Source organism: Delphinus delphis, chromosome 2 (genome assembly GCF_949987515.2).
Source record: "Delphinus delphis chromosome 2, mDelDel1.2, whole genome shotgun sequence".
Taxonomy (NCBI): Eukaryota; Metazoa; Chordata; class Mammalia; order Artiodactyla; family Delphinidae; genus Delphinus; species Delphinus delphis.
The window spans coordinates 43,904,902-43,930,111 of NC_082684.1; the positions used below are offsets into that span (position 1 = coordinate 43,904,902).

Here is a 25,210-nt window from a genome sequence, read left to right on the forward strand (position 1 = left end):
TGAGTTGAGGCTGGAAAAGGTGCCAGAGGGCTGCTCGTGCAGGAATATACAAGAGCCTGTGGAGCAGACGGTGCCCCACCCCAGTTCCTGGGCCTTTACCATGTCAGGGCATGCTGCCAGCGCTCATCACTCTGTCCCAGGGCTTGCTTTCTTTCTTTCCTTCTTTTTTTCCTTTTCCCACCTAGGGCTTTCTGTGACTGCTAGAACTCGCCCTGACCTGAGGCGTATGGCCAGCTGGAAGTGCCAGGGAATGAACAACCCGCCCTGCCCTCCCCTCAGCAATTCTCCATCAGAGACAGACAGGAGTGGAGGTATAGATATCCCAGCTCCCTTGCCTCTCTGCTGGGATATCTCTGAAGTATGTGTTCAACACTGTTTCCCAGAAATCCACAGCAGGGCTAAGGTGTACTCAGCGCCGTGGAACAAGCTAAATTATACAGCCCCTCTTCTTAGCTTTTTTCCCTCCCTGAATTAGCTCCCCACACACCACCTGTGAGTTCTAGGACCACTCCCAAATAAACCGCTTATGCTGGAAGCTTTGTCAGAGGGAACCCAAACTAAGACACCACATAAATGAGTTTGGATTTTACCCTAAGGGCAGTAGGAAGCTGTTGAAATACTCGCTGAACTGCAAATATTCGTATGGTTCTAGAGATCCAAGCTCTGCCCCAGTCCTTGAATTTTCACTACCAGTGCTAGATGTTTTATCCAGTAAGACTAACAAGGGCTGTGTCCCATTCATGTGAGATACTCCCCATGTAGTGCCCGTCACAGTGGACTGCCCCCATCTTCTCCTCCTCAACAGCATGCTCCCCATTCCGCTTTGCAACAGGAGCAACAGGCACGGAAGCTGGAGAGAACCCGGGGATGTTGTTACGCAGAGCTTATGCACTGTAGACACCATGGCTGCAAACAGGCACATAGAAATTAACTGCTGCCTTCCGCTTGGAGATGTCTGAAGTTTAAGAGAAAAGTCCTGCAGAAGACATCATGCCAGTTGTAGCAAGAAACATCTGGAAGGGATGCAGGTCTGAGGAAGTATCTGGCTGCCCGGGGACCTACCTTCCCCGGGATAACAGAGAGAGCCCTGGACAGACCCGTGGGAAACTGCACTGCTCTAATAAAGAGAATGCTAAGCCCGCTGTCCTGCTTCGACAGCAGTGCCCACAGGCATGCTGATGAGACCAGAATAAGCCATAAGCAACACGATCAGGCAGCTGGCCAGCGTCCTGTCAAGGCTTTGTATACAGCTCTTGGAACTACTTCAGAAAGAGTTTGGGTACAAGTGGATATTATGATGGAAGATCCTTGCAAAAATCTTTCCAGTGCAACCTAAGATCATCCCCCCAACACTTCTGGGTAATAATTTTTCCCTTCTCGTGAGAAGCAGATGGAATAAACAGACTAAGTTTATTGTTCCATTATTCTATTGTTGTAAAGCAAGACACTCCATGATCTGTATCTCGGCTACAAACTGGTAGCAAGGAAGTAAATTTAAGATTAGGAAATCCTTTGCCTCTATCCCTTTGTTTAGCAATCATGCCAATTTGTTTTCTGTTTATATTTTCAAAAAAGAAAGAAAAGAAAAGAAAAGAGAGGCCGAAACATGCCTTACAAGAGTCCCTAAAGAGATCATAGAGTTAAGACTGGGTGGCATCATGGACATATAATTTCTGCCCCAAGGAAAGTAATAAGGTCAAGGTGGTCACTGGACTGCATTGGCAGGGGCTCAGCCCCAGGTAACAGGAAGCCCTCTGTCCTCACTGCACCACCCAGTGACCTAAGCCAGATCGGGGATCCTGGGACACCTGGACAGGTAAAGAGTCTGTCCAGAGAAGTGAGGGTGCCTCTCAGGACTGCTGGGTATCACATTTATTAAAAGTAACAAAAGGGGGAATGAGGGAAAGGGAAATCTTTAGGGAAGGTCTCTTTATTTGGTGTCCCCTAAATTTCATCTCATTGCAGTTTACAAAAACAATCAAGGTACGGAGTTTCCCAGGACAGGGAGACATCCCTGATTTGGGCATACCCCAGAGTAAATGCACCTTAAAACACATGGCTGACAACTGAGATTTCTGAGCTGGGACACTACTCTGGCTGGGTAGCATTTAGTTTGATGACACCAGCTGAAGTGACACTTGGGACCACTTTGGTCCACCCGGAACTTCGGGACATCTGTTTCACCACTCTCCTCTCTACCCTGTTCTTATGCACCTTGAAAGATAGAAAGAATCCCACGTCTTCACCTCTGGCTCCACAATTTAAATTTCTCAAAAAAAGAGCAACTCTATAATTTGTTTTTAGCAGACATCTGCAAGAGTAGGATTTTGCCTTAAGGGGGAAAAAAATGCATGTTAATCGATTTAGGCCTATATCCTGAGTGACTCTATCTGGTTTAGACCAGATAGAGACCATGTATTAAAGGTTAAATTTCAATGTAAATTCTTGAGACAAACATCTATGGATTAACAGTTAAAATGTAATCTTATTTCAAAGAAGGTAGAAGAGAAAAAAGATTTTCTAAAGATGTCTTAAAAAGGATTATTATAACCAAAAGCTGATATTCTCCCAATGAGAGAGAAAATATACAAAAATTCTTTGACCTAAGTTAAATCCACTAGCATTTTAAGAAACTCATACACTGGCTATCTTCAGAGCAGCAGGTATGTGATGGTTTGGTTTTAGCATTTAATTCAGTGATGCACTTGCAGATTGCATTTAAAGTGTAGAGATATAAATTTGATTCAACTGATCTCATTTAACAGTTTATACAAGAAGCCTCAATTCACATTTTTTCCATTTGCTTTGCTTTAGCATTTCCAAACCAAATAGGTCTGGTTGGACTGTCACCCTCACACCAAATGTATGGATAAATATAGAGGGAAATAATCACTGGGAGGAAAACTAAGGTTTGGATCATACATCAGCTCTGCTTAGTCGGCATCCAAACACATAATTCACATGGCTGAAAAGCCTCTTGTGATTGCTTATTCATTACAGATCAATTGCAGAAAAGACTATAACTTTATTAAATGCATAATTTAGGAATCCTGTAAACATTTAGGATTTAAATCCCACTTACTGAATGGCCAACGCATAGTAATTAACCCATGTGTGAAATTAAATCCAACCCTAAGGAATATTTATATACACGTTGCTTTTAATCCTGTCGGAAACCTTTCCAAGAAAATACTACGCTGAAGGATCAAAAGGCAATTTAACCAACCTGACTCCAGATCACCACCATCCTATTCCAGGGAATATCACCTTCGCATTCACCATCTGCTTAACATAAAACATCCAAATGGATATGCCCATAGCCCATTAAAAAAAGAAATTCATTTGTCCAACATTAGGTTGTATAAATCTTAAAATTTACTACAGATTACTATAAACAGCCACTGAGCATCTGTGTGGTTTTCTATTTGTCTGTAGCTGCTTAGAGCCTATTGCTACTGCAGTCACCGCTTGCTGCTTCAGTCACACAGTACCTGGTGAGCTCCCTGCGGGAAATCTACCTTTCTTCATGGCAGCCTCTTAATCTCCAAGAGGTAGGGGGACAAGAGAGTGTGGATGACCCTGGCAAGTCCATCAAAACTATGGCAAGACTATCAAATCACAATCCTGCGAACAAGGTAGGTCATGTCTCCACACAAGAAAAAAATGCTCTAGTCTTGCTGCCTCTGAGGAGATACTGTCGTGTGAATTGGGCTGGAAAAGGTTGTAAGGAAACTTAGAGGGCACCTAACCTGCTCTCTGTTGCCCAACTCAGCCCTCTGTATTCACATGCAAAATTTTCTCTTATTAGAGAACAGAAAAATCCACCTATCTCCTATGAACGTGCATTGAGTTTCTATAGAATTTAAATTCACTAAACAAGATTACTTAACAGTTTTACTCAAGTTAAGACTGAACCAAGAACAAAAGCAGAGATTTCTGGCTGCAGAAAGCAGCTTTGTGTTATAGCATTTGCCTCTCCTTCCTGTCTTTAGATCTAAAGGCTGAAGAGGAGGTAAGGGACAGGGTTAGTAAGTTCATGGGAACTGTGTGGTCAGGTTGCCTACGGAGCCGCCCGAAGCTGGGGCTTCCATACCTCACATGTGGAAATGGCACCCCTGGCTATGGGTCCCTGCCCCTCTCCATCTCCTCCGGCACCTCACCACCTGCTCTGTTCTCTGTGCCCTCTGTTTTAATAAAGTTCTCTCCAGGCATTGTCTTCAGCTTTAGAAAAGTTTAATCCCTTCTCTGCCTCATCTTAATAGATTTATATACTTATATTCTGATTTCATATTCAAGAATTCTGAGTATTACAAATAACATATTTAATCATCTTTACACACCATCTTGCATATTCATAACCAGTCTTGAACTGGGGAAGAATCATTATAAAGTATCACTGATAGTCTGAGGAGTGGGTAATGTTTTGTGATTGAGAGCTTTTTAATGTTTTCCAACTCTTGTGGTTAAGAAATTGTATCTTCGGGCTTCCCTGGTGGCACAGTGGTTGAGAGTCCGCCTGCCAATGCAGAGTCCGCCTGCCGTGCCCCGGTCCAGGAAGATCCCACATGCCGTGGAGCGGCTAGGCCCGTGAGCCATGGCCGCTGAGCCTGCACGTCCGTAGCCTGTGCTCCGCAACGGGAGAGGTCACAACAGTGAGAGGCCCACGTACCGCAAAAAAAAAAAAAAAAAAAAGAAAAAGAAATTGTATCTTATATATAACTCCATAGGTGAGATTAACTTCTCCTTTTCCTCTTTTAATGAAATTGAAATTATTTTTCTCTATCACTCTTAAAAACCCCCTTAAGCACATGATGACTTTTTAAATATTAGATCTTAAGCATTGTTTGTTTTCCCAGTTAAATAGGCCCAATTAATTTACCCTTCCCTCACTGGTCTTTTCCATACTTAGGTATAAACTCCTTTAGACAGGAATATGTCTATTTTAATGGATTATGACCAATGGGTGATAAGGACTACCCTATTACATGTAGCAGTACTTCCTCAGGAGGACAAGTGTAGTGGCTAATGTTTACTTCAAGCTTGCTGTATGTCAGGTACTATTCTAAGAGCTATAAGTGGAATTAATTGATTCATTCCTCATTAAGTATTTTTACTAACCCCATTTTACAGATGAGAAAATTCAGGCATGGAATGGTTAAGTAATCTGCACAAGTTTCAAAGCTTGGAAGTGGCTAGTGATCAATGGAAACAAATGTGGTATAAATCTTCATTTCTTTCATCGTTTCCTCAACAACTAACCAACTTCCTCTACAGAGGCTCGTATTCTCTACAGATACTTCTCTTGAAATTAAATAATAATAAGGCAAAAAATGAGAACTGAATCTTTCTCACTGGTCCAGATCCATGAAGTCCACAGTTTCCAGTATAATTTCTAGTTCATTGGTCAGTTTTGCAATACTTTCGCCTGCCCTTAGAAATACTTAAACTAATTGTATCCAAAAATAAACCTGACTAGATATTGTTCAAGTATTTTAATCTTTATAATTAAACTAGTCTCTAGTTACCAGAGGTAGTTTTGTTTGCACATACTATTTATATATGATTATTTCTTACAAGTCTTTCTGCCACAGAGAAAATTGTGTGTAAAATGCAGAGGGAATAAGTAGGAGAAAATTAAACTCAGGCTTCTTTTTAGAAGACCTCTATTGGCTTACAAGAATTTCCAAACCCATATTAGCACCTTAGAAAATGAATTTTACAAAAGTGAAAAATAAATTTCTTTGAACTTCTCTCTATCCCTGTATGGATATGATGAAAACATAAGCAATCTGTGGTCATGAACAATTAGAACTTGAAAGTGAGTTGTTTCTAAGTATCAATATGAAGAATAAAATAAAAATCACCCATAATCCCAACATTCAGAAATCATTGCTCAACATTTCAGCATATTGTTTTTCAGTCTTTTTTTTTTTCAATTTTTTTAAACATAGAAAATAGGCTATCTTTGAATAGGCTATCTTTGAGTTTTACTTGAACTATTTATTCAAGAATTTTGTCCCCTCATCCCCAGGAAAAAAGTGCTATTGTCTCCCTGCCCTCCTGTAATGTATTCATCTCCTTCAAAGGCAATTCAAATTATTGACAGAAAAATTATTTTAGCTACTCTGCTGTTTCCTATTTGGAAGATAAATTCTTCAATTAAGATTAAAGATTAACAAAGCCCTAGATGATTAGTTCCTGTTATTTCCAAAGGTGACTTAGCTCTTCTCAGTTGGTAATTCTTACAGATGATGTTTGAAGGTACACACAATGAAAGGGTCCAATTTAAGACCAATGAAAGGGTCAAATTTAAGACCTCTGAACCCCTGCTCTCCATCTCTGTTAATGGCCTTCCTGGTGTTAGAGATTTGTTTAATGATCAATAGTGGTTTCTCTTCCTACCACTGAGTCTTTCAGAAAGTAGGCATAACCAAGTCAATGTTTAACTGGATTCTTTGGGTCTGAAATGGCAAAGTAGGAGTTGAAGGGCAGTCTCCATGGAAACCAGCCTCCCAGGAAGTGGCCAAAGTGTTAGTGTGTAGTGAAATAAAGCTACACAGATGTTATGAAGGAAACGACTGCTTTAGAGCTGGGTTAACTTCGGAAATCCCTTGATTAAAACAAGCTATATTAAAGACCCCAAACTACTAACCTCATGGTTTTACACTGACTGTCTTTAATGTGAAATGGGCCTGAGCCACTCTAAGGCTCACCCAAAGGTGACCAAGGTAGCACCTTTGCAAAACAAAGAGGAAGAGACTCCCTCAGCCGGCCCTGTGGACTTTGTATTCACTGAGAATCCAGAAGAAAAGAGCTCATATTCGTTTGCAAGACTGGAGGAACGGAATAAAGCTTTGGAAGGGCAGTTGCCACCTCTAAGAGAGACCTGGTATGGAAGATATTCTGCAGATAAATGTAAAACCCAGCGTGAGATTTGTGGATTTGGGCCGAGGAGTGCTATTGATAGATTTACCTGACTGTCTATCTCTATAATCTCTGAAAGTTTCTAAATTACTGAAATATAAGAGAACATCTTTCAAAGGGTGACAATGTTTGTCAGTTGTAAGTATTCTGGGCACATTAGAATAGGTGTGTAAACTGTGTACTAAGGGCTTTTCACCATTCCACATGAGAAGGAAAAAAATCATTTTGTGTCAGCTTGGTTTATAGTGCTTTGGATGTTTATACCTAGCTTTGCCAGGCAATTAAAATTCTATAGATAAAGATGTGATAGTTAGGACAATCATATGTTTCAGTTAGATTCTAAATTTAAATCATTCTCTTCAGTACTGTTTCTTGCATCAGGCTTTGTTGTTTTGCAAAGCAGTACTTTAGGAGTGAATCCATTGTGATGTGAATTTGGAAACCACCCCAAACTGAATTGATTTATTGCAGTACAGATGAGCGGATGGGGCACCCTCTCCCCAGCCCCTTATTCTTCATGGTCATACGCAAAACTAAGAGAATTTTTCCTATTATGATGGGAAGCTCTGAGCCAGATGTGGCTATAAATTCTCCTGGGATATTTCACAAGACATAGAATGTTTTATGACAACCATGATGATACTTAAACAGATGATACTTAAACTGACGTTCTAACTTGGGAAGAGATACATGCATATATATATATACATATATATTTTATATATATATACACACACACACACATATATATGCATGTTGTTTTTTCTTTTCTTCACATTCTGGATTATTAACACAAATAAGTTCCCATTATTGGCCATAAAGCCATATATTCCCTTTCAGCACCTAGTAGCTCTTACCTAGAATGATTTTCATGGCTACTTTCTACAGAACTGACAACCTTTGACTGGTTCTACATGGCCTTTTTTTTTTTTTTTAATGTTTTCAACTTCCTAAGCATGTGAGTAGGAATATTCCTCTTAGTTTCATTGAATAATTCCTTTTTTACCCAAACCTTCCATCTAGAGTTTTAAGATTTTGGTAACTGACAGGTAAAAGCTGATTCTAACATGTTAAGAGTCCCAACTGGGAAATGTTCTTATTTTTGAAATTGCAAGATCTCATTAAAAATAAATAACAACGGATGGTAAGCATTCTGAACACTATTTTCAAGGGGCCCATATTCTAACCCCAGCTCCACCAAATACCAAATAATATGACTTTGGGCAAGTTACTTCATCAATTTTCTTCACCTATAAATCAGGGGTAAAAGTAACACAGCCTATGCCATTTCAGCAGTATCAAATTAAATAACGGGGTGATATTACTCAAATCATGGCATAAAAATAAGTAGCCACATTGCTGAAAACAATTTTGCTGGAAATATTTACATTTTTAAATGCAACATGTTTTTGGTCTTGCTCAATATACTGGCATCTCTCGAAAGACAATAAGGACATAGAGAAGTTCTTAAGGTGATCATTCAAATGTCTTAAGGATAGAAACATATAATTACCCATGGATCTTTCCATTTAAAATGCAAAGTGGCACTATAGGATAGTCTACACAACAATCTAGAAATCAGAATGTTTCCAGATTGTTAAGAGGAAAGGACAAGAACGTCATTCATGTAGCATTAGCATTGGTCACGGTAGTAGTCCCAAGGGCCCAGGATAATCAAACTGAAAAATGAAATCTATATGGACCTCTTGAGCTTCTCTGTTTCCTAATGAGGCTTAACTCTGTAGCCCTGGGTTATTTTATCAGGAAAGAATACTGATATGTTGTATTATAGTAGCAACTTGTGGGAATTCATTTCCCTAGATGGGGGGACTATTTAATTGGGAACATTCAATGCTAAACGTTGCATACTCCTATTACACACTCAAGTTCCATTTCTTTATCATCTCTCTGTCTAATACCTATCCACCTATTTATCTATTTTATCTGAAAAGAGAACTTATTTTCATTTCTTACAGCTATATGTTTTCGGATTTCCTATTTGAGGGAGATTTCATGAAATTAAAACAAATCAATAAGTTTCTATTTTCCAAGCTAAATTCTATGTCTGAATAACACTTGCACTCAATACGTGGTTAATTGTGCAGCTCTTCTTCTAAATATTAGTCTGGGGAGGAAATGATGAAAGCAGAAATTAAGTCCTGTATCTAGGCTAATATTTTATCATTTGCAGTTACGTAGGGCCCCTGCTTTATGTGTTTCATTTCCACATTCAACCTATCGGTTAGACATATAGAACTGAAGATACAAAATTGTGTTAACAAAGTCTAATAACTAATGACCAGTCTAATTTAATAGTAAATTGCTTTTAATAGTTTGTTTTTGTTTCTCTCCAACCCTTCAAGGACCGAGGGCCATGTATTTTGACATCCCACTGGAACAGGGAGAAACAAGTATTATTAAAAGGCATCCACCCCGAAGACTTCAAGTAAGACGCATTTAAAAGGCTTCATAAGGAATTTCTTGGATTTAATGGTAACATTCCTTTTTAACTATAATCATAGAAGAGGGATATTGACAATGACTAAGCTAATGAGAATGACAGTGTTGTTAAAGAGAATGTTGTCAATGCAAAAGCCATATTTCTTTAGGATTTCCTTTTGTAATGATTTCACTTTTAAGACCACCACCAAAAGAAAGAAGTATAGTACTAAAGACATAAACATAATGGGGCACAGAGGACCTGAATCTTGCACTTATTAGTTGGATGACTGTAAGGAAATCACTGTAATAAATAACAACAGTAACAACCACTACTACTATTCAATTACCACCTGTTACAAGTCTGATACACTCTAAGCAACAATGATCTACATCATTCATTTAATCCTCATACCCCTCTATGAGAAAGGAAGTATTATCTTTGTTTCATACATGTGCTTCAGAGATTAAGTGACTTGCCCAAGGACAACAGGGGCCACATATCAACCAGGCCTCCAAAGCCTGTGCTCTTAACCATCGGCATAGATGATCTCAACAACCCTTCTATCCCTAACTTTTCATTGTTCTAAATGTTAACTGGTTGTCTAAATTGAGGACATTGGATTTCAAGGCAGCAAAGCAAGAGCTTTAAGGTAAAATACATTCACCTTAATAAATATTTAATGAATTCCCTGTAGAGAACTATAAATTTTAAGAACTCTCATCCTAGAAGGGGAAAGAGATCTGAGTGGGTCCTTAAAACTGAGCATCAGCTAAAAGGAAGGTCTGGGGCTCTCTTGTGAGCAGGATCTATCACTGACATTTGGAAAAGGGAATTGGAACTAAACCCCACCTGCTACACAACTCACCCAGGTGTCTGGACTAATCCCAGGGGTATTTGAGCTCATTTGTTGGGGATTATTTCTTTTAACGTTAGTTTTTATTTACCTGTCTTCTCCAGAATCTCACAATCATTATTTGAAGTGATTATATCTTTTGGTCACACAGAAAAAGTATCTTTTCCCAAAATATTAGAAACCTCAAAATATTGCTTAGTTACTGGAAAATAAAGTGTAATTCTATCAAATTGATATCTAATTTTAAAATTTTTGAGCATATCTCTAGCTAAAGTGGCAATTTTAAAAACTTACATTTTATTCCTAAATCAAAGGTATCCTTTCAAAGGAGCTCATTTAATATATATTCCTGTGAAGACTCTAAGCCGAATAACTCAAATAGAAGATATCACTATAACTAGTGAAAAATATTTGTGTACCAACCTATAGTTCACAAAGTACTTTTTTATATCTATCAACCCTAAATAAGCTAGAGTCAGGCTTTGATTCTCTCAAGTCAATCAAACTCAAAAAGAGAAATTTGGTATTTCAGAGTCAAAGACTGCATTCCCCACATCCCAGCCACCCACCTTAAAAATGAAGAATCAAGATGAATTATTTGAGCATAAAAACAACATCTCATTCAGTGTTACGTATTTAGTCACTAACACTTAATATGTATCCCTCGAAAGTTTATGAATAAAGGAATGAATGAACAGATGAATGAATGAGATCCATTATCCCTGGTGGGGAAAAAAAATCAAAGTGAGCTCCCCGCTATTTCAGACCTGTAACATAACTGTATTAGAAGTCAAATGGACCAGCCAAAGCAACCAATGCGATAAATTATAAGGATATAGGAGTGTTTTAAGGAACTCAAAAGATGGGAGGCATCTAGACTTCAGGGAAGAGCTATGTCCTGGAATGTGAAAGGCAGAAGAACTCTCTCTGTGCATTTGCTTTAATCTCTTCTTGCAGGTCAACTTTCTCTAGTCCTCAAGACGGCTTGGTGAAATATGGCCACCTTGAATTTGCATCTCATAATTCCAGCCAAACCGACTAGTCTGGCCCTCTTGGGTCTGATTCAAAATTCCTGGGAGAAAAGATGCTATTGGCTCAGTTTAGCTCATGATTCTAGCTCTGTTCCAATGAGCTATGACCAGAGAATATGCTCATGCAGTAGAAATGTGGGCAGGGGAGCCCTCCCCACCGCCACCAAATGCCACTCCCCACCAACTGCCACTCCCTATAGATTCTAGAGGCAGCTCCCAGAGAAGAGTGAAATCACTGTGAACTTGGCAGACACTCCCAAAGATATAAACTATAATTATCTTCACAAATGAGGCTCAGCACATTTTCTACCAAAAATGGGTTTTTGAGAGAATAATAACCTCTGGGTTCCCATGACGTGCTAATTAATAGCCTAACGTTTAACAAAGAAAATTCTAAAAGTATTTTTAATTATTAAACCAAATCTAATTGCATCCTAAATAATTTGAGTTTCATATTTGGCGTACTCCACTTCTTGAACATCTACTCCTCAAGTAAACAGCAGGTCCTGAACTAAGGTTCTCCAACTCAGAGCGGCTAAGATCTGAGAAGCTCTGCCAGGGAACTCTGAATCAAATGTACCCGCCCTATGTTGAAGAGTTGACCATCACCGTCCCTTCTGGGTGATTCACCTTCTCATCCAACCATCTCAGGTCCAGCCTAAGGTGGAGATGGTCCCCCACTCCCACCGCACCCCACGTATAGAGTTTCCTCAGGTGATCTCCTTGGATGACTCCCTCATCTCCAAAGATTTTCTTAAAGCTCACTTTCCCTATAAGGCTTATATGACAGCCTATTGACAACTGTAGCCCTTACTCTGGCATTCCTGATCCCCTAGACCCTTCACTGTCTTTTCTCTGGGGCGCTTATTTCCATCTAACACACCAAGCAATTTGCTTATGTGTTAAGTTCATTGTGTGTTTTTCTTTTTTTTTTTTTTACTACCTGCACACTCCACCTCAATGCTAGAATATAATCTTCACAGGGGCAGGGATTTTTGTCTGTCATCTTCACTAATATCCAAGTGTCTAGAACAGTAGCTGGCACATAAAGGGTGATCACTAAGTATGTGTTAATCAGTGTTGAAAGAATGAATGGAGAGAAGAGAAAGATGAGCATAAAGACGGCTGTGAGGGATGAGGAGAGTGATTCCGACCTGAATGATTTCATTATACTCTTTGAGGTATTAGACAATTCGACACAAACTTATTCTCTTTCCTTACTTATTCTAATCCTTTGCCCATTTTCTATGATCTCTTTCTTTATGATCTGTGACAGTTCTTTATATATTTTAGATGTAGTCCTTTGTTAGTTATATGTGTTGCAAGTATCTTCAATCTATGGTTTGCCTTTTCATTTTGTTGTGTGTATGTGTGTGTGTGTACACAAAGACTTTAATGTTGTCAGATTTCTCAATCTTAATCTTTATGTTTTGTATCTCATATCTTGTCAAGGAAAATTTTTAATTCCCTAAGTTCATAAAGATATCCTTATTTATTTCTAAAATTTGTAATCTTTAACTTTTCATATTTAGGTCCTAATCCATCTTAAGTTCATTTGTATGCAGGTGTGAAATTGGAGGCTAATTTTACGTTTTTTCCATTTGATTATTTTATTGCCCCAGAACTCTATGGAATCATCCATTGTGACCACTGATTTGAAATGTTGCTTCTGTCACGTATCCAATATCCAGATCTTAATGAGTCTGCTTCTGAGCTCTCTCTTCTGTTGCACCGGCCTACTTGTATATCCACAGGAATTCCATCCTGTCCTAATTATGTACCTTTAAGCTAAGTCTTAATATCTAGTTTGGCAAGTCCCTTCACCTTATTCTTCTTCAAAATTGTCTTTGCTATTTACAGTCCTTTGCTCTTCCATGTAAAGTTTGGATCTTCTTGTCAAGTTCCACAAAAAAACCTTGTCAGCATTCTGATTGGAATGCATTCATAGATTTGGGGGAAATTAACCAAGTTTACAATACTGAGTCTTTTAAACCATAAACATGATGTAAATCTCCATTTAGCCACATTTTCTTTTAGATCTTTCAATAATGTTTCATAATTTCTCCACAGGGGCCTTGTGTGGTATATTTTTAGGTTTGTTTCTTGATACCTGTATCAGTCAGGGTTCAACCAGAGAAAAGAACCTATAGAAGGAGACATATATTAAGAGACATTGCAAGGAATTGGTTACATGACAGTGGAGGTGGACTGGCAAGGCAAGTTTGAAATCATAGGACAGGCCGTCAGGAAGGGCAGACTGGAACTGTAGGGCATGAGGTGAAGCTGCTGTCCACAAGAAGAATTTCCTCTTCTTCTGGAAAACCTCAGCTTTGCTCTTAAGGCCTTTCAATTGATTGAATCATGCCCACCCAGATTATCTAAAATAATCTCCCTTAAAGTCAACTGATTATTGGCTTTAATCACATCTACAAAAGAATTTCACAGCAACACCTAGGTTAGTGCTTGAATAACTGGACACTGTAGCCTAGCCAAGTTGACACATACAACTGGCCATCAAAATATCTCATTTGGTTTTTACATCCTACAATGAATGAGGTATTTTTCCCATTTAATTTTCTAAATGATTATTATTGGTGAATAAGAAAGCTAATAATTTTTGTGGGGACTTCCCTGGTGGCGCTGTGGTTAAGAATCGCCTGCCAATGCAGGGGACATGGGTTCGATCTCTGGTCTGGGAAGATCTCACGTGCCACGGAGCAACTAAGCCCGTGCGCCGCAACTACTGAGCCTGTGCTCTAGAGCCTGCGAGCCATAACTACTGAACCCACGTGTCACAACTACTGAAGCCCGTATGCCTAGAGCCTGTGCTTCACAACAAGAGAAGCCACCACAATGAGAAGCCTGCACACCTCAACGAAGAGTAGCTCCCACTCGCCACAACTGGAGAAAGGCTGCACACAGCAACAAAGACTCAACACAGCCGAAAAGAAAAAAGAAAAAAAAAGAAAGCTAATAATTTTTGTGTATTAAATTTTGTGTTCTACAACTTGATTGAAATACCTTGGTAGTTCTAATTGTCTATAGATTCTTCCTGACTTTCTATGTAGACAATATCTTCTATAAACAGAAATAATTTCTTCTCTTTCTTCCCAATTGTTCCTTGTACTGGTTTTCTTGACTTTTGCATTGACTAAAACTTCCCTTGCAATTTTGAACACAAGCAGTAATAATGGACATCCTTGCCTTATCTGTGACATTAACGGGACTGGTTCTAAAGCGAAATACATTCGCAATAGGATTTTGATAGATGCTTGTCAGAGTCCCGAAAGGAAAGAGATGGTACATTCGAATTAGGACAATTCAGGGAAGTTTTCTTTACAGGTAATTGTACCGAGGTTTGGATGAAGGGAACCAGAGGGGGTATTGCAATAACCACTAGCGGCAGTAAGAAGTAGCTATATCTAGGCCAAGGGACTTCTAGAACCTGGAAGGGAAGAGTGAGGTAGAGGGAGCTGCTCTGAGGGAAACAGTGGGACACAGCCAACCCAACATGCCTTGCAGGGAGGAGACAGAAGAAGAAATATCCTGACCTCATTCTCTTTCTCCTCTCAGATTTCCTACCAGGATTCTTTAGCAGTTGAACCCAATAGGAAGCCAGAAGGCAGGAGAAATTGCTTACTCGTTATAGGCAGAGAACAGGGTAGAGAAATGTGATAAGTGGATCTGGAGAAACAAATGGAAGATATCTGTCACAATGCTGTTTACTAAATTATGGGCATTTCTCTCATTTCTCTTATTCCTGGTAGGCTAAGAGTTTTTCCCAGGACTGAGTGTTGAATTTTATTGATGTTTTCCCTCCATCTAGTAAATAATCTATTAAAATGATCTTATGGATTTTCTTTTTAACCGGTTGACCTAATATATCACACTAATAGATTTTATGATGTGAACCATGCTTGCATTCCTGATATAAATCCTACTGGGCCATGAGATACATATATAAATACACTGCTGAATTTTATATGCTTAGGATTTTTGTACCTACTGATATTTTCATAAGTGGAGTTGTTCTATAATTTCCCTATGCTGTCTTTTTCCAGTTTTTTTTCTCGTGGTCATACTAGTTTTATAAGAGGAGTTGATTACCTTTCCATTTTTTCTGTTCTCTAAAACATTTGATTTAGCATAGTTCTTATCTGTTCCTTAAAAATCTAATAAAACGGGCCTGTGAAACCATCTTTGACCACTTTTGGGGAAAGAGAAATTTTCCTGCTTACTTAATTAGTAAAAGAATGGTTCTTAGTTGATTTAGATATCTTATAGGTATCTTATTTCTTCCCGATGCAATTATGTTAACTTATATTTCCCAGAAAATTATCCATTTACCTAAGCTTTTAAGTTGATTGTTATAAAGTCTTAGCTTCTTATTCAACTTTTTGATAATGCCTGTAAAACAAATCTTCCGGCTTACGTTTTGATGCAGCTCTTGGACTGGGGAGAGAGGTGAGAACAACTCAGCCCCCGAGTTTAAACTCAGGCCCCTGTGAGCCTGGCTCTACTTTCCCTTCTTATATGGAGCATTTTTGAGGTCTCCTTTAGCCTACAGAAATAACTCACAGCCATCAGGAGCCCTAAATGCCTTATGAATCAGCTTCCCCCAAGTTTTCTGTTCCATTTTCTGATCCAGAGAGATATTTTTCTTGCATTAAAGCCTGACCACATCTTATTTGGTTTATGTTTTATTTTTCATTGCTGGTTATTTGAATCAAAGAATGTTACTGAAATGTGAACTCACTGCAATGCCTTGGCCTTGTAGTTTCTTGCTCCAATCTGTCTTGGACACCTTTACCTTCTTCCCAGAAACTTAAAAGACACATTCTTAAGTCATGATACCAAACAAACTTTACAGTTCTTCGAATTGCTCCTACCCACCTTTCTCTTCCTGTTAGTAAACATAACCAACCATCTCAGGTTAGTGGTTGTCACCAGGCTCTGTGCCTTACGCTTGATTTAATCTCCTTTCCTGAATCTCCTAGCTGACACGCCAACTGATTATCCTGACCATTTGTTTTCTTTGAGAAGCCAAATAATCCAGAAATCTTTAGACAAATAATCATTTTTTATATCATGAAATAAAAACAGGCATCATTCTACCAATTCTCCAGTAATTCCTCCCATTGTATTCTCTCCGAAGATGATGAAGTGAGGAATCTTGCTTCCCAGGCAGGGAAAAGAAACATTGATATGAACCCAGAATTCTGAGGCAATTTCATTTGACTGGTCTGTTTGGAGATGCCAGTTTTCCAACACTTTTCTGCAGTGCTTCTCAAGGCAAGTGCAGACGATTTAACCAGGGGATCCTATTTGCAATGTTAGCTACTGCCATCTAGTGCCGTTTGTGGAGGAATGGCATTCTTTAGGTTCTTATCAAAGGCCAGAAAGAAAGTCATTGCCTGGAGAGAGTACTTAAAGATACTTACTACTTAACCATTATCAGAACTGAAAATGAGGCTGAAAATAGAATCATATATATTCATACTTTCAAAGAAAAAGCTGGCTCTAGAACTTATGGATAGACTATTTTAAATAGCTGAAAATATTTAAATAGCAGGCTTCTTCAGACTCAATTTTTCAATAATGCTCCACAAACAAATCCTCCCTGGTCTATTTTGATGTAGCGCCTTTACTGAGTGGAGGGAGTCTGGAGGCCAGTGGACACCACCCTAGGAAATCTTCAGAATCCTCTGGAGAGTTTTGAAAAATACATGTTCCAAAGAAACAACTGATAAGCTCGACTCCATTAAAATTAAGAACTTCTGTTCTGTGATAGACAATGTCAAGAGAATACGAGGAGAAGAAGATATACAGATGGCAAGTAACCATATGAAATGATATTCAACATCATATGTCATTAGGGAATTGCAATTAAAACAACAATGAAATACTACTACACACCTATGAGAATGGCCAAAGTCCAGAGCACTGACAACACCAAATGCTGACATGGATGTGGAACATCAGAAACTCTCATACATTGCTGGTAGGAAGGTAAAGTAGTACAGGCACTTTAGAAGACAGTTTGGCAGTTTCTTACAAAACTACACATATTCTTACCAGACAATCTAGCAATCACTTTTCTTGGTTATCTACCCAAATGAACTGAAAACTCATATCCACACAAAAATCTACACACGAATGTTTATAGCAGCTTTATTCATAATGCCAAAACTTGGAAGCAACCAATATGTCCTTTAGTAGGTGAATGGATAAATAAACTGTGGCATATCCAGACAATGGAATATTACTCAGCAATAAAAAGAATTGAGCTATCAAGCCATGAAAACACATGGAGGAAACACAAATGCATATTGCTAAGTGAAAGAAACCAATCTGAAAAGACTACATAGTATATGATTCCAACTTGATGACATTCTGGAAAACGTAAAACTGTGTAGACAGTAAAAATATTCGTGGTTGTCAGGTGTTTGTGGGGAGAGAAAAATGAGTAGGCAGAGCACAGAGGGTTTGGGGGACTGTGAAACTGTCTATATGATGCTACAATGGTGGGTATATGTCATTATACATTTGTCCAAACGCAGGGAATGTATAACATCAAGAGTAAGCCTTAATGTAAACTATGGACTTTGAGCAATAATGATGCACCAATGTAGGCTCAATGATTGTAACGAAGGTAGCGCTCTAGTGAGGGATGTTGATAGTAGGGAGGTTGTGCGTGTACGGAGATGGGGGTATGAGAACTCTGTACTTTCTGCTCAATTCTGCTGTGAACCTAAATCTCTCTAAAACATAAATTGTATTAATCAAATATATACATGTAAATATATATATTTATAATACATATAAAGATATATAATACATATAAATACATACATGTGTATATGTTTTAACATCTTTATTGGAGTATAATTGCTTTACAATGGTGTGTTAGTTTCTGCTTTATAACAAAGTTAATCAGTTATACATATACATATGTCCGCATATCTCTTCCCTCTTGCACCTCCCTCCTTACCCTCTCCCTATCCCACCCCTCTAGGTGGTCACAAAGCACCGAGCTAATCTCCCTGTGCTATGTGGCTGCTTCCCACTAGCTAGCTATTTTACGTTTGGTAGTGTATATATGTCCATGCCACTCTCTCACTTTGTCCCAGCTTACTATTCCCAACCCCTGTATCCTCCAGTCCATTCTCTAGTAGGTCTGCATCTTTATTCCCGTCTTAACCCTAGGTACTTCTGACCATATTCTTTTTTTTTTTAGATTCCGTATATATGTGTTAGCATACAGTATTTTTCTCTTTCTGACTTAATTCACTCTGTATGACAGTCTCTAGGTCCATCCAACTCACTACAAATAAATCAGTTGCGTTACTTTTTATGGCTGAGTAATATTCCATTGTATATATGTGCCACATCTTCTTTATCCATTCATCTGTTGATGGACACTGAGGTTGCTTCCATGTCCTGGCTATTGTAAATAGAGCTGCAATGAACATTTTGGTACATGACTCTTTTTGAATTATGGTTTTCTCAGGGTATATGCCCAGTAGTGGGATTGCTGGGTCATATGGTAGTTCTATTTGTAGTTTTTTAAGGAACTTCAATACTGTTCTCCATAGTGGCTGTATCAATTTACATTCCCACCAACAGCGCAAGAGGGTTCCCCTTTCTTCACACCCTCTCCAACGTTTATTGTTTGTAGATTTTTTGATGCTGGCCATTCTGACTGGTGTGAGGTGATACCTCATTGTAGCTTTGATTTACATTTCCCTAATGATTAGTCATGTTGAGCATCCTTTCATGCGTTTGTTGGCAATCTGTATATTTTCTTTAGAGAAATGTCTGTTTAGGTCTTCTGCCCATTTTTGGATTGGGTTACTTGTGTTTTTGATATTGAGCTCCATGAGTTGCTTGTATATTTTGGAGATTAATTCTTTGTCCACTGCTTCATTTGCAAATATTTTCTCCCATTCTGAGGTTTGTGTTTTGGTCTTGTTTATGGTTTCCTTTGCTGTGCAAAAGCTTTGAAGTTTCATTAGGTCCCATTTGTTTATGTTTGTTTTTATTTCCATTTCTCTAGGAGGTGGGTCAAAAAGGATCTTGCTGTGATTTATGTCATAGGGTGTTCTATCTATGTTTTCCTCTGAGAGTTTTATAGTGTCTGGCCTTACATTTAGGACTTAAATCCATTTTGAGTTTATTTTTATGTATGGTGTTAGGGAATGTTCTAATCTCATTCTTTTACATGTAGCTGTCCAGTTTTCCCTGCACCACTTACTGAAGAGGCTGTCTTTTCCCCATCGTATATCCTTGCTTCCTTTATCAAAGATAAGGTGACCATAATGTGCATGGGTTTATCTCTGGGCTTTCTATCCTGTTCCATTGATCTATATTTCTGCTTTTGTGCCAGTACCATACTGTCTTGATTACTATAGCTTTGTAGTATAGTCTGAAGTCAGGGAGCCTGATTCCTCCAGCTCTGTTTATCTTTCTCAAGATTGCTTTGGCTATTCGGGGTCTTTTGTGTTTCCATACAAATTTTAAAATTTTTTGTTCTAGTTCTGTGAAAAATGCCAGTGGTAGTTTGATAGGGATTGCATTGAATCTGTAGATTGCTTTGGGTAGTAGAGTCATTTTCACAATGTTGATTCTTCCAATCCAAGAACATGGCATATCTCTCCATTTGTTTAATATCATCTTTAATTTCTTTCATCAGTGTCTTATAGTTTTCTGCATACAGGTCTTTTGTCTCCTTAGGTAGCTTTATTCCTAGGTATTTTATTCTTTTTGTTGCAATGGTAAATGGGAGTGTTTCCTTAATTTCTCTTTCAGATTTTTTATCATTAGTATATAGGAATGCCAGAGATTTCTGTGCATTAATTTTGTATCCTGCAACTCTACCAAATTCATTGATTAGCTCTAGTAGTTTTCTGGTAACATCTTTAGGATTCTCTATGTATAGTATCATGTCATCTGCAAACAGTGACAGCCTTACTTACTCTTTTCTGATTTGGATTCCTTTTATTTCTTTTTCTTCTCTGATTGCTGTGCCTAAAACTTCCAAAACTGTGTTGAATAGTAGTGGTGAGAGTGGGCAACCTTGCCTTCTTCCTGATCTTAGTGGAAATGGTTTCCATTTTTCACCATTGAGGATGATGTTGGCTGTGGGTTTGTCATATATGGCCTTTATAATGTTGAGGTAGGTTCGCTCTATGCCTACTTTCTGGAGGGTTTTTATCATAAATGGGTGTTGAATTTTGTCAGAAGCTTTTTCTGCATCTATTGAGACGATCATTCATAGGGTTTTTCTCCTTCAATTTGTTAATCTGGTGTATCACATTGATTAATTTCTGTATATTGAAGAATCCTTGCATTTCTGGGGTAAACTTCACTTGGTCATGGTGTATGATCCTTTTAACATGCTGTTGGATTCTGTTTCCTAGTATTTTGTTGAGGATTTTTGCATCTATGTTCATCAGTGATATTGGCCTGTAGTTTTCTTTTTTTTGTGACACATTTGTTTGATTTTGGTATTAGGGTGATGGTGGCCTCATAGAATGAGTTTGGGAGTGTTCCTCCCTCTGCTATATTTTGGAAGAGTTTGAGAGGATAGGTGTTAGCTCTTCTCTAAATGTTTGATAAAATTCACCTGTGAAGCCATCTTGTCCTGGACTTTTGTTTGTTGGAAGATTTTTAATCACAGTTTCAATTTCAGTGCTTGTGATTGGTGTGTTTATATTTTCTATTTCTTCCTGGTTCAGTCTCGGAAGGTTGTGCCTTTCTAAGAATTTGTCCATTTCTTCCAGGTTGTCCATTTTATTGGCATAGAGTTGCTTGTAGTAATCTCTCATGATCTTTTGTATTTCTGCAGTGTCAGTTGTTACTTCTTTCTCATTTCTAATTCTGTTGATTTGAGTCTTCTCCCTTTTTTCCCTTATGAGTCTTGCTAATGGTTTATCAATTTTATCTTCTCCAAGAACCAGCTTTTAGTTTTATTGATCTTTGCTATTGTTTCCTTCATTTATTTCTGATCTGATCTTTATGATTTCTTTCCTTCTGCTAATTTTGGGGTTGTTTTGTTTTTCCTTCTCTAATTGCTTTAAGTGTAAGTTTAGGTTGTTTATTTGAGATTATTCTTGTTTCTAGAGGTAGGACTGTATTGCTATAAACTTCCCTCGTAGAACTTCTTTTGCTGAATCTCATAGGTTTTGAGTTGTCATGTTTTCATTGTCATTTGTTTCTAGGTATTTTTTGATTTCCTCTTTGATTTCTTCAGTCATCTCTTGGTTATTTAGTAGCATATTTTTAGCCTCCATGTGTTTGTATTTTTTACAGTTTTTTTTAAAATTACGTAAGTTATTTATTTCTGGCAGCATTGGGTCTTCATTACTGCACGTGGACTTTTCTCTAGTTGCGGTGGGCGGGCACTACTGTTTGTTGCGGTGCATGGGCTTCTCATTGTGATGGCTTCTCTTGTTGTGGAGCATGGGTTCTAGGTGTGTGGGCTTCAGTAGTTGTGGCTCGAAGGCTCTAGAGCACAGGCTCAGTAGTTGTGGTGCAAGGGCTTAGTTGTGCCACAGCATGTGGGGTTTTCCCCAATCAGTGCTTGAACCCGCGTCCCCTTCATTGGTAGGCAGATTCTCAACCACTGTGCCACCAGGGAAGCCCGTTTTTTAAAGTTTTTTTCTATAATTGATATGTAGTCTCATAGCATTGTGGTCGGAAAAGATCCTTGATATGATGTCAATTTTCTTAACTTTACCAAGCCTTGATTTGCGACCCAAGATATGATCGATCCTGGAGAATGTTCCATGAGTACTTGAGAAGAAAGTGTATTCTGTTGTTTTTGGATGGAATGTCCTATAAATATCAATTAAGTCCATCTTGTTTAATGTATCATTTAAAGCTTGTGTTTCCTTATTTATTTTCATTTTGGATGATCTGTCCATTGGTGAAAGTGGGGTGTTAAAAATCCCCTACTATGATTGTGTTACTGTCGATTTCCCCTTTTATGGCTGTTAGCATTTGCCTTATGTATTGAGGTGCTCCTATGTTGGGTACATAAATATTTACAATTGATTTATTTTCTTCTTGGATTGATCCCTTGATCATTATGTAGTGTCCTTGTCTCTTGTAATAGTCTTTATTTTAAAGTCTATTTTGTCTGATATGAGAATTGCTACTCCAGCTTTCTTTTGGTTTCCATTTGCATGGAATAACTTTTTCCATCCCCTCACTTTCAGTCTGTATGTGTCCCTAGGTCTGAAGTGGGTCTATTGTAGACAGCATATATATGGATCTGGTTTTTGTATACATTCAGCCAGTCTGTGTCTTTTGGTTGGGGCATTTAATCATTTACATTCATGGTTATTATCAATATGTATGTTCCTATTACCATTTTCTTAATTGTTTTGGGTTTGTTTTTGTGGGTCTTTTTCTTCCCTTGTGCTTCCTGCCTAGAGAAGTTCCTTTAGGATTTGTTGTAAAGCTGGTTTGGTGGTGCAGAATTCTCTTAGCTTTTGCTTGTCTGTACGGTTTTAATTTCTCCATTGAATCTGAATGAGATCCTTGCTGGGTAGAGTAATCTTGGTTGTAGGTTTTTCCCTTTCATCACTCTAAATATATCCTGCCACTCCCTCCTGGCTTGCAGAGTTTCTGCTGAAAGATCAGCTGTTAACCTTATGGGGATTTCCTTGTATGTTATTTGTTGCTTTTCCCTTGCTGCTTTTAATATTTTTTCTTTGTATTTAATTTGTGAAAGTTTGCTTAATATGTGTGTGGGCATGTTTCTCCTTGGATCTATCCTGTATGGGACTCTCTGTGCTTCCTGGACTTGATTGACCACTTCTTTTCCCATATTAGGTAAGTTTTCAACTATAATCTCTTCAAATATTTTCTCAGTCCCTTTCTTTTTCTCTTCTTCTTCTGGGACCCCTATAATTCAAATGTTGTCCCAGAGGTCTCTGTGACTGTCCTCAACTCTTTTCATTCTTTTTTCTTTATTCTGCTCTGCGGTAGTTATTTCCACTAGTTTATCTTCCAGGTCACTTACCCGTTTTTCTGCCTCAGTTATTCTGCTATTGATTCCTTCTAGAGAATTTTTAATTTCATTTATTGTGTTGTTCATCATCGTTTGTTTGCTGTTTAGTTCTTCTAGGTCCTTGTTAAATGTTTCTTGTATTTTCTCCATTCTATTTCCAAGATTTTGGATCATCATTACTATCATTACTCTGAATTCTTTTTCAGGTAGACTGCCTATTTCTTCTTCATTTGTTTGGTCTGGTGGGTTTTTACCTTGCTCCTTCATCTGCTGCGTGTTTCTCTGTCTTCTCATTTTGCTTAACGAACTGTGTTTGGGGTCTCCTTTTTGCAGGCTGCAGGTTCTTAATCCTGTTGTTATTGGTGTCTGCCCCCAGTGGGTAAGGTTGGTTCAGTGGCTTGTGTAGGCTTCCTGGTAGACTGATGCCTTTTTTCTGATGGATGAGGCTGGATTTTGTCTTTCTGGTGGGCAGGACCACGACTAGTGGTGTGTTTTGGGTTGTCTGTGAACTTATTATGATTTTAGGCAGCCTCTGTGCTAATGGGTGGGGTTGTGTTCCTGTCTTGCTAGTTGTTTGGCATGGGGTGTCCAACACTGTAGCTTGCTGGTCATTGAGTGGAGCTGGGTCTTAGCGTTGAGACTGAGATAGTTCTCTAGGATAGCTCTCACTGATTGACATTACGTGGAGCCAGGAGGTCTCTGGTGGTCCAGTGTCCTGAACTTGGCTCTCCCACCTCAGAGGCTCAGGCCTGACAGCCAGCTGGAGCACCAAGATCCTGTCAGTCACACGGCTGCTAGTGTTGGAGGGTCTCCTGCAGAGGTGGGGGCTGGCTGTGGCTCACTGCAGGGACAAGGACACTGGCAGCAGAAGTTCTGGGAGGTACTCCTTGGCATGACCCCTCCTGGAGTCCACCATTAGCCTCAAGAAAGAGGCTGTAGCTTCCAGTGCTGGATCACCTCAGGCCAAACAACCCTGTATTTTATATATATATATATATATATTCCCTCCTGCTGGGACATATCCCAGACCTATTGAATCTCAATCCCCAATGAATAGCCTAGGATTTTTTTTTTTAATTCCAGGAGATTCTAACAATAAACCAGGTTTAGAAACAAGTATGGAGAAAGGAACATGGGATTTGGAAGTGGACAGACCTGAGTTTGAATCCCAGAATCAGCACTTTCTAGCTCTGCAAACTTGTACAACTCATTAACCCATGAAACAGATAATCACCATAATTATACACAGGGTTCATGTGGGGATTGAATGGCATATTGTGAGCGTGGCATGATGGACGGCAGTGGCTGCAAAGGCATATGGGCCTAATCACCAGAAAGAACCAAATCTTGAACCAAGTCCAGGGGACGGCACAAGCACTTCCTTCTTCTCTCCTCACCCCGAAATCCCCCTCAGTCATTGCTGAGTCTTCCTCCCATAGGTTCCTGCATATTCCTTCCCCTTGGTCTCCCTCCTCCTTCCTTTTCTTCTCCATTCCTTCAGGGTTCTGACTTGATCAGTGGCTGCTTCCTGTGCCAGCAGGTGTCATTTACCCTGCATCTTTAGGTTCTGCAGAGTTGAGAGACAGGACAACAAACAAACCTCTTTCTAGCTAGTATTAATTACCTCTCATTACCTCATTGCTAAGTTATTATGTTAAAAAAAAATCCCTCACTTCCTCACCTGAGGTGAGACCAGGACAGAGAACCACTTCCTTCCACAAATGCAAATGGCCTGGCACATCTAACACAGAGATGAGTTCTTCCCGCTTTGTCTCTCCTTCCCATCTCCACATCCTTTGCCTTTCTTTCCTTCCTTGCCAGCTCAGCTTTGGGCTGCTCTACCAGAAAGGGCTGCTGGCTGTTCTCCCTAGAACAGCTCAGGCCCAGCCCAGGGACCAGGAAATTGTTCTACAGGGAAGGAGCAGGAGGCCCCAGTCATGCTC

At 39.0% G+C, this 25,210-nt stretch overlaps 1 protein-coding gene across 2 annotated transcripts in view; it reads left to right on the forward strand.

The window, feature by feature from the left end:
- Positions 1-6,565: 6,565 nt before the first annotated feature.
- CCDC198 (coiled-coil domain containing 198) overlaps positions 6,566-25,210 on the forward strand; it is a 31,505-nt gene continuing 12,860 nt past the window's right edge. For both annotated transcript variants that reach the window (XM_060004490.1, XM_060004491.1), the window contains exons 1-2: positions 6,566-6,907; positions 9,286-9,370. In XM_060004490.1, coding sequence (XP_059860473.1) covers positions 6,687-6,907; positions 9,286-9,370 — 306 coding nt within the window. In that variant the 5' untranslated portion in view covers positions 6,566-6,686. The remainder of the gene's footprint in view (positions 6,908-9,285; positions 9,371-25,210) is intronic.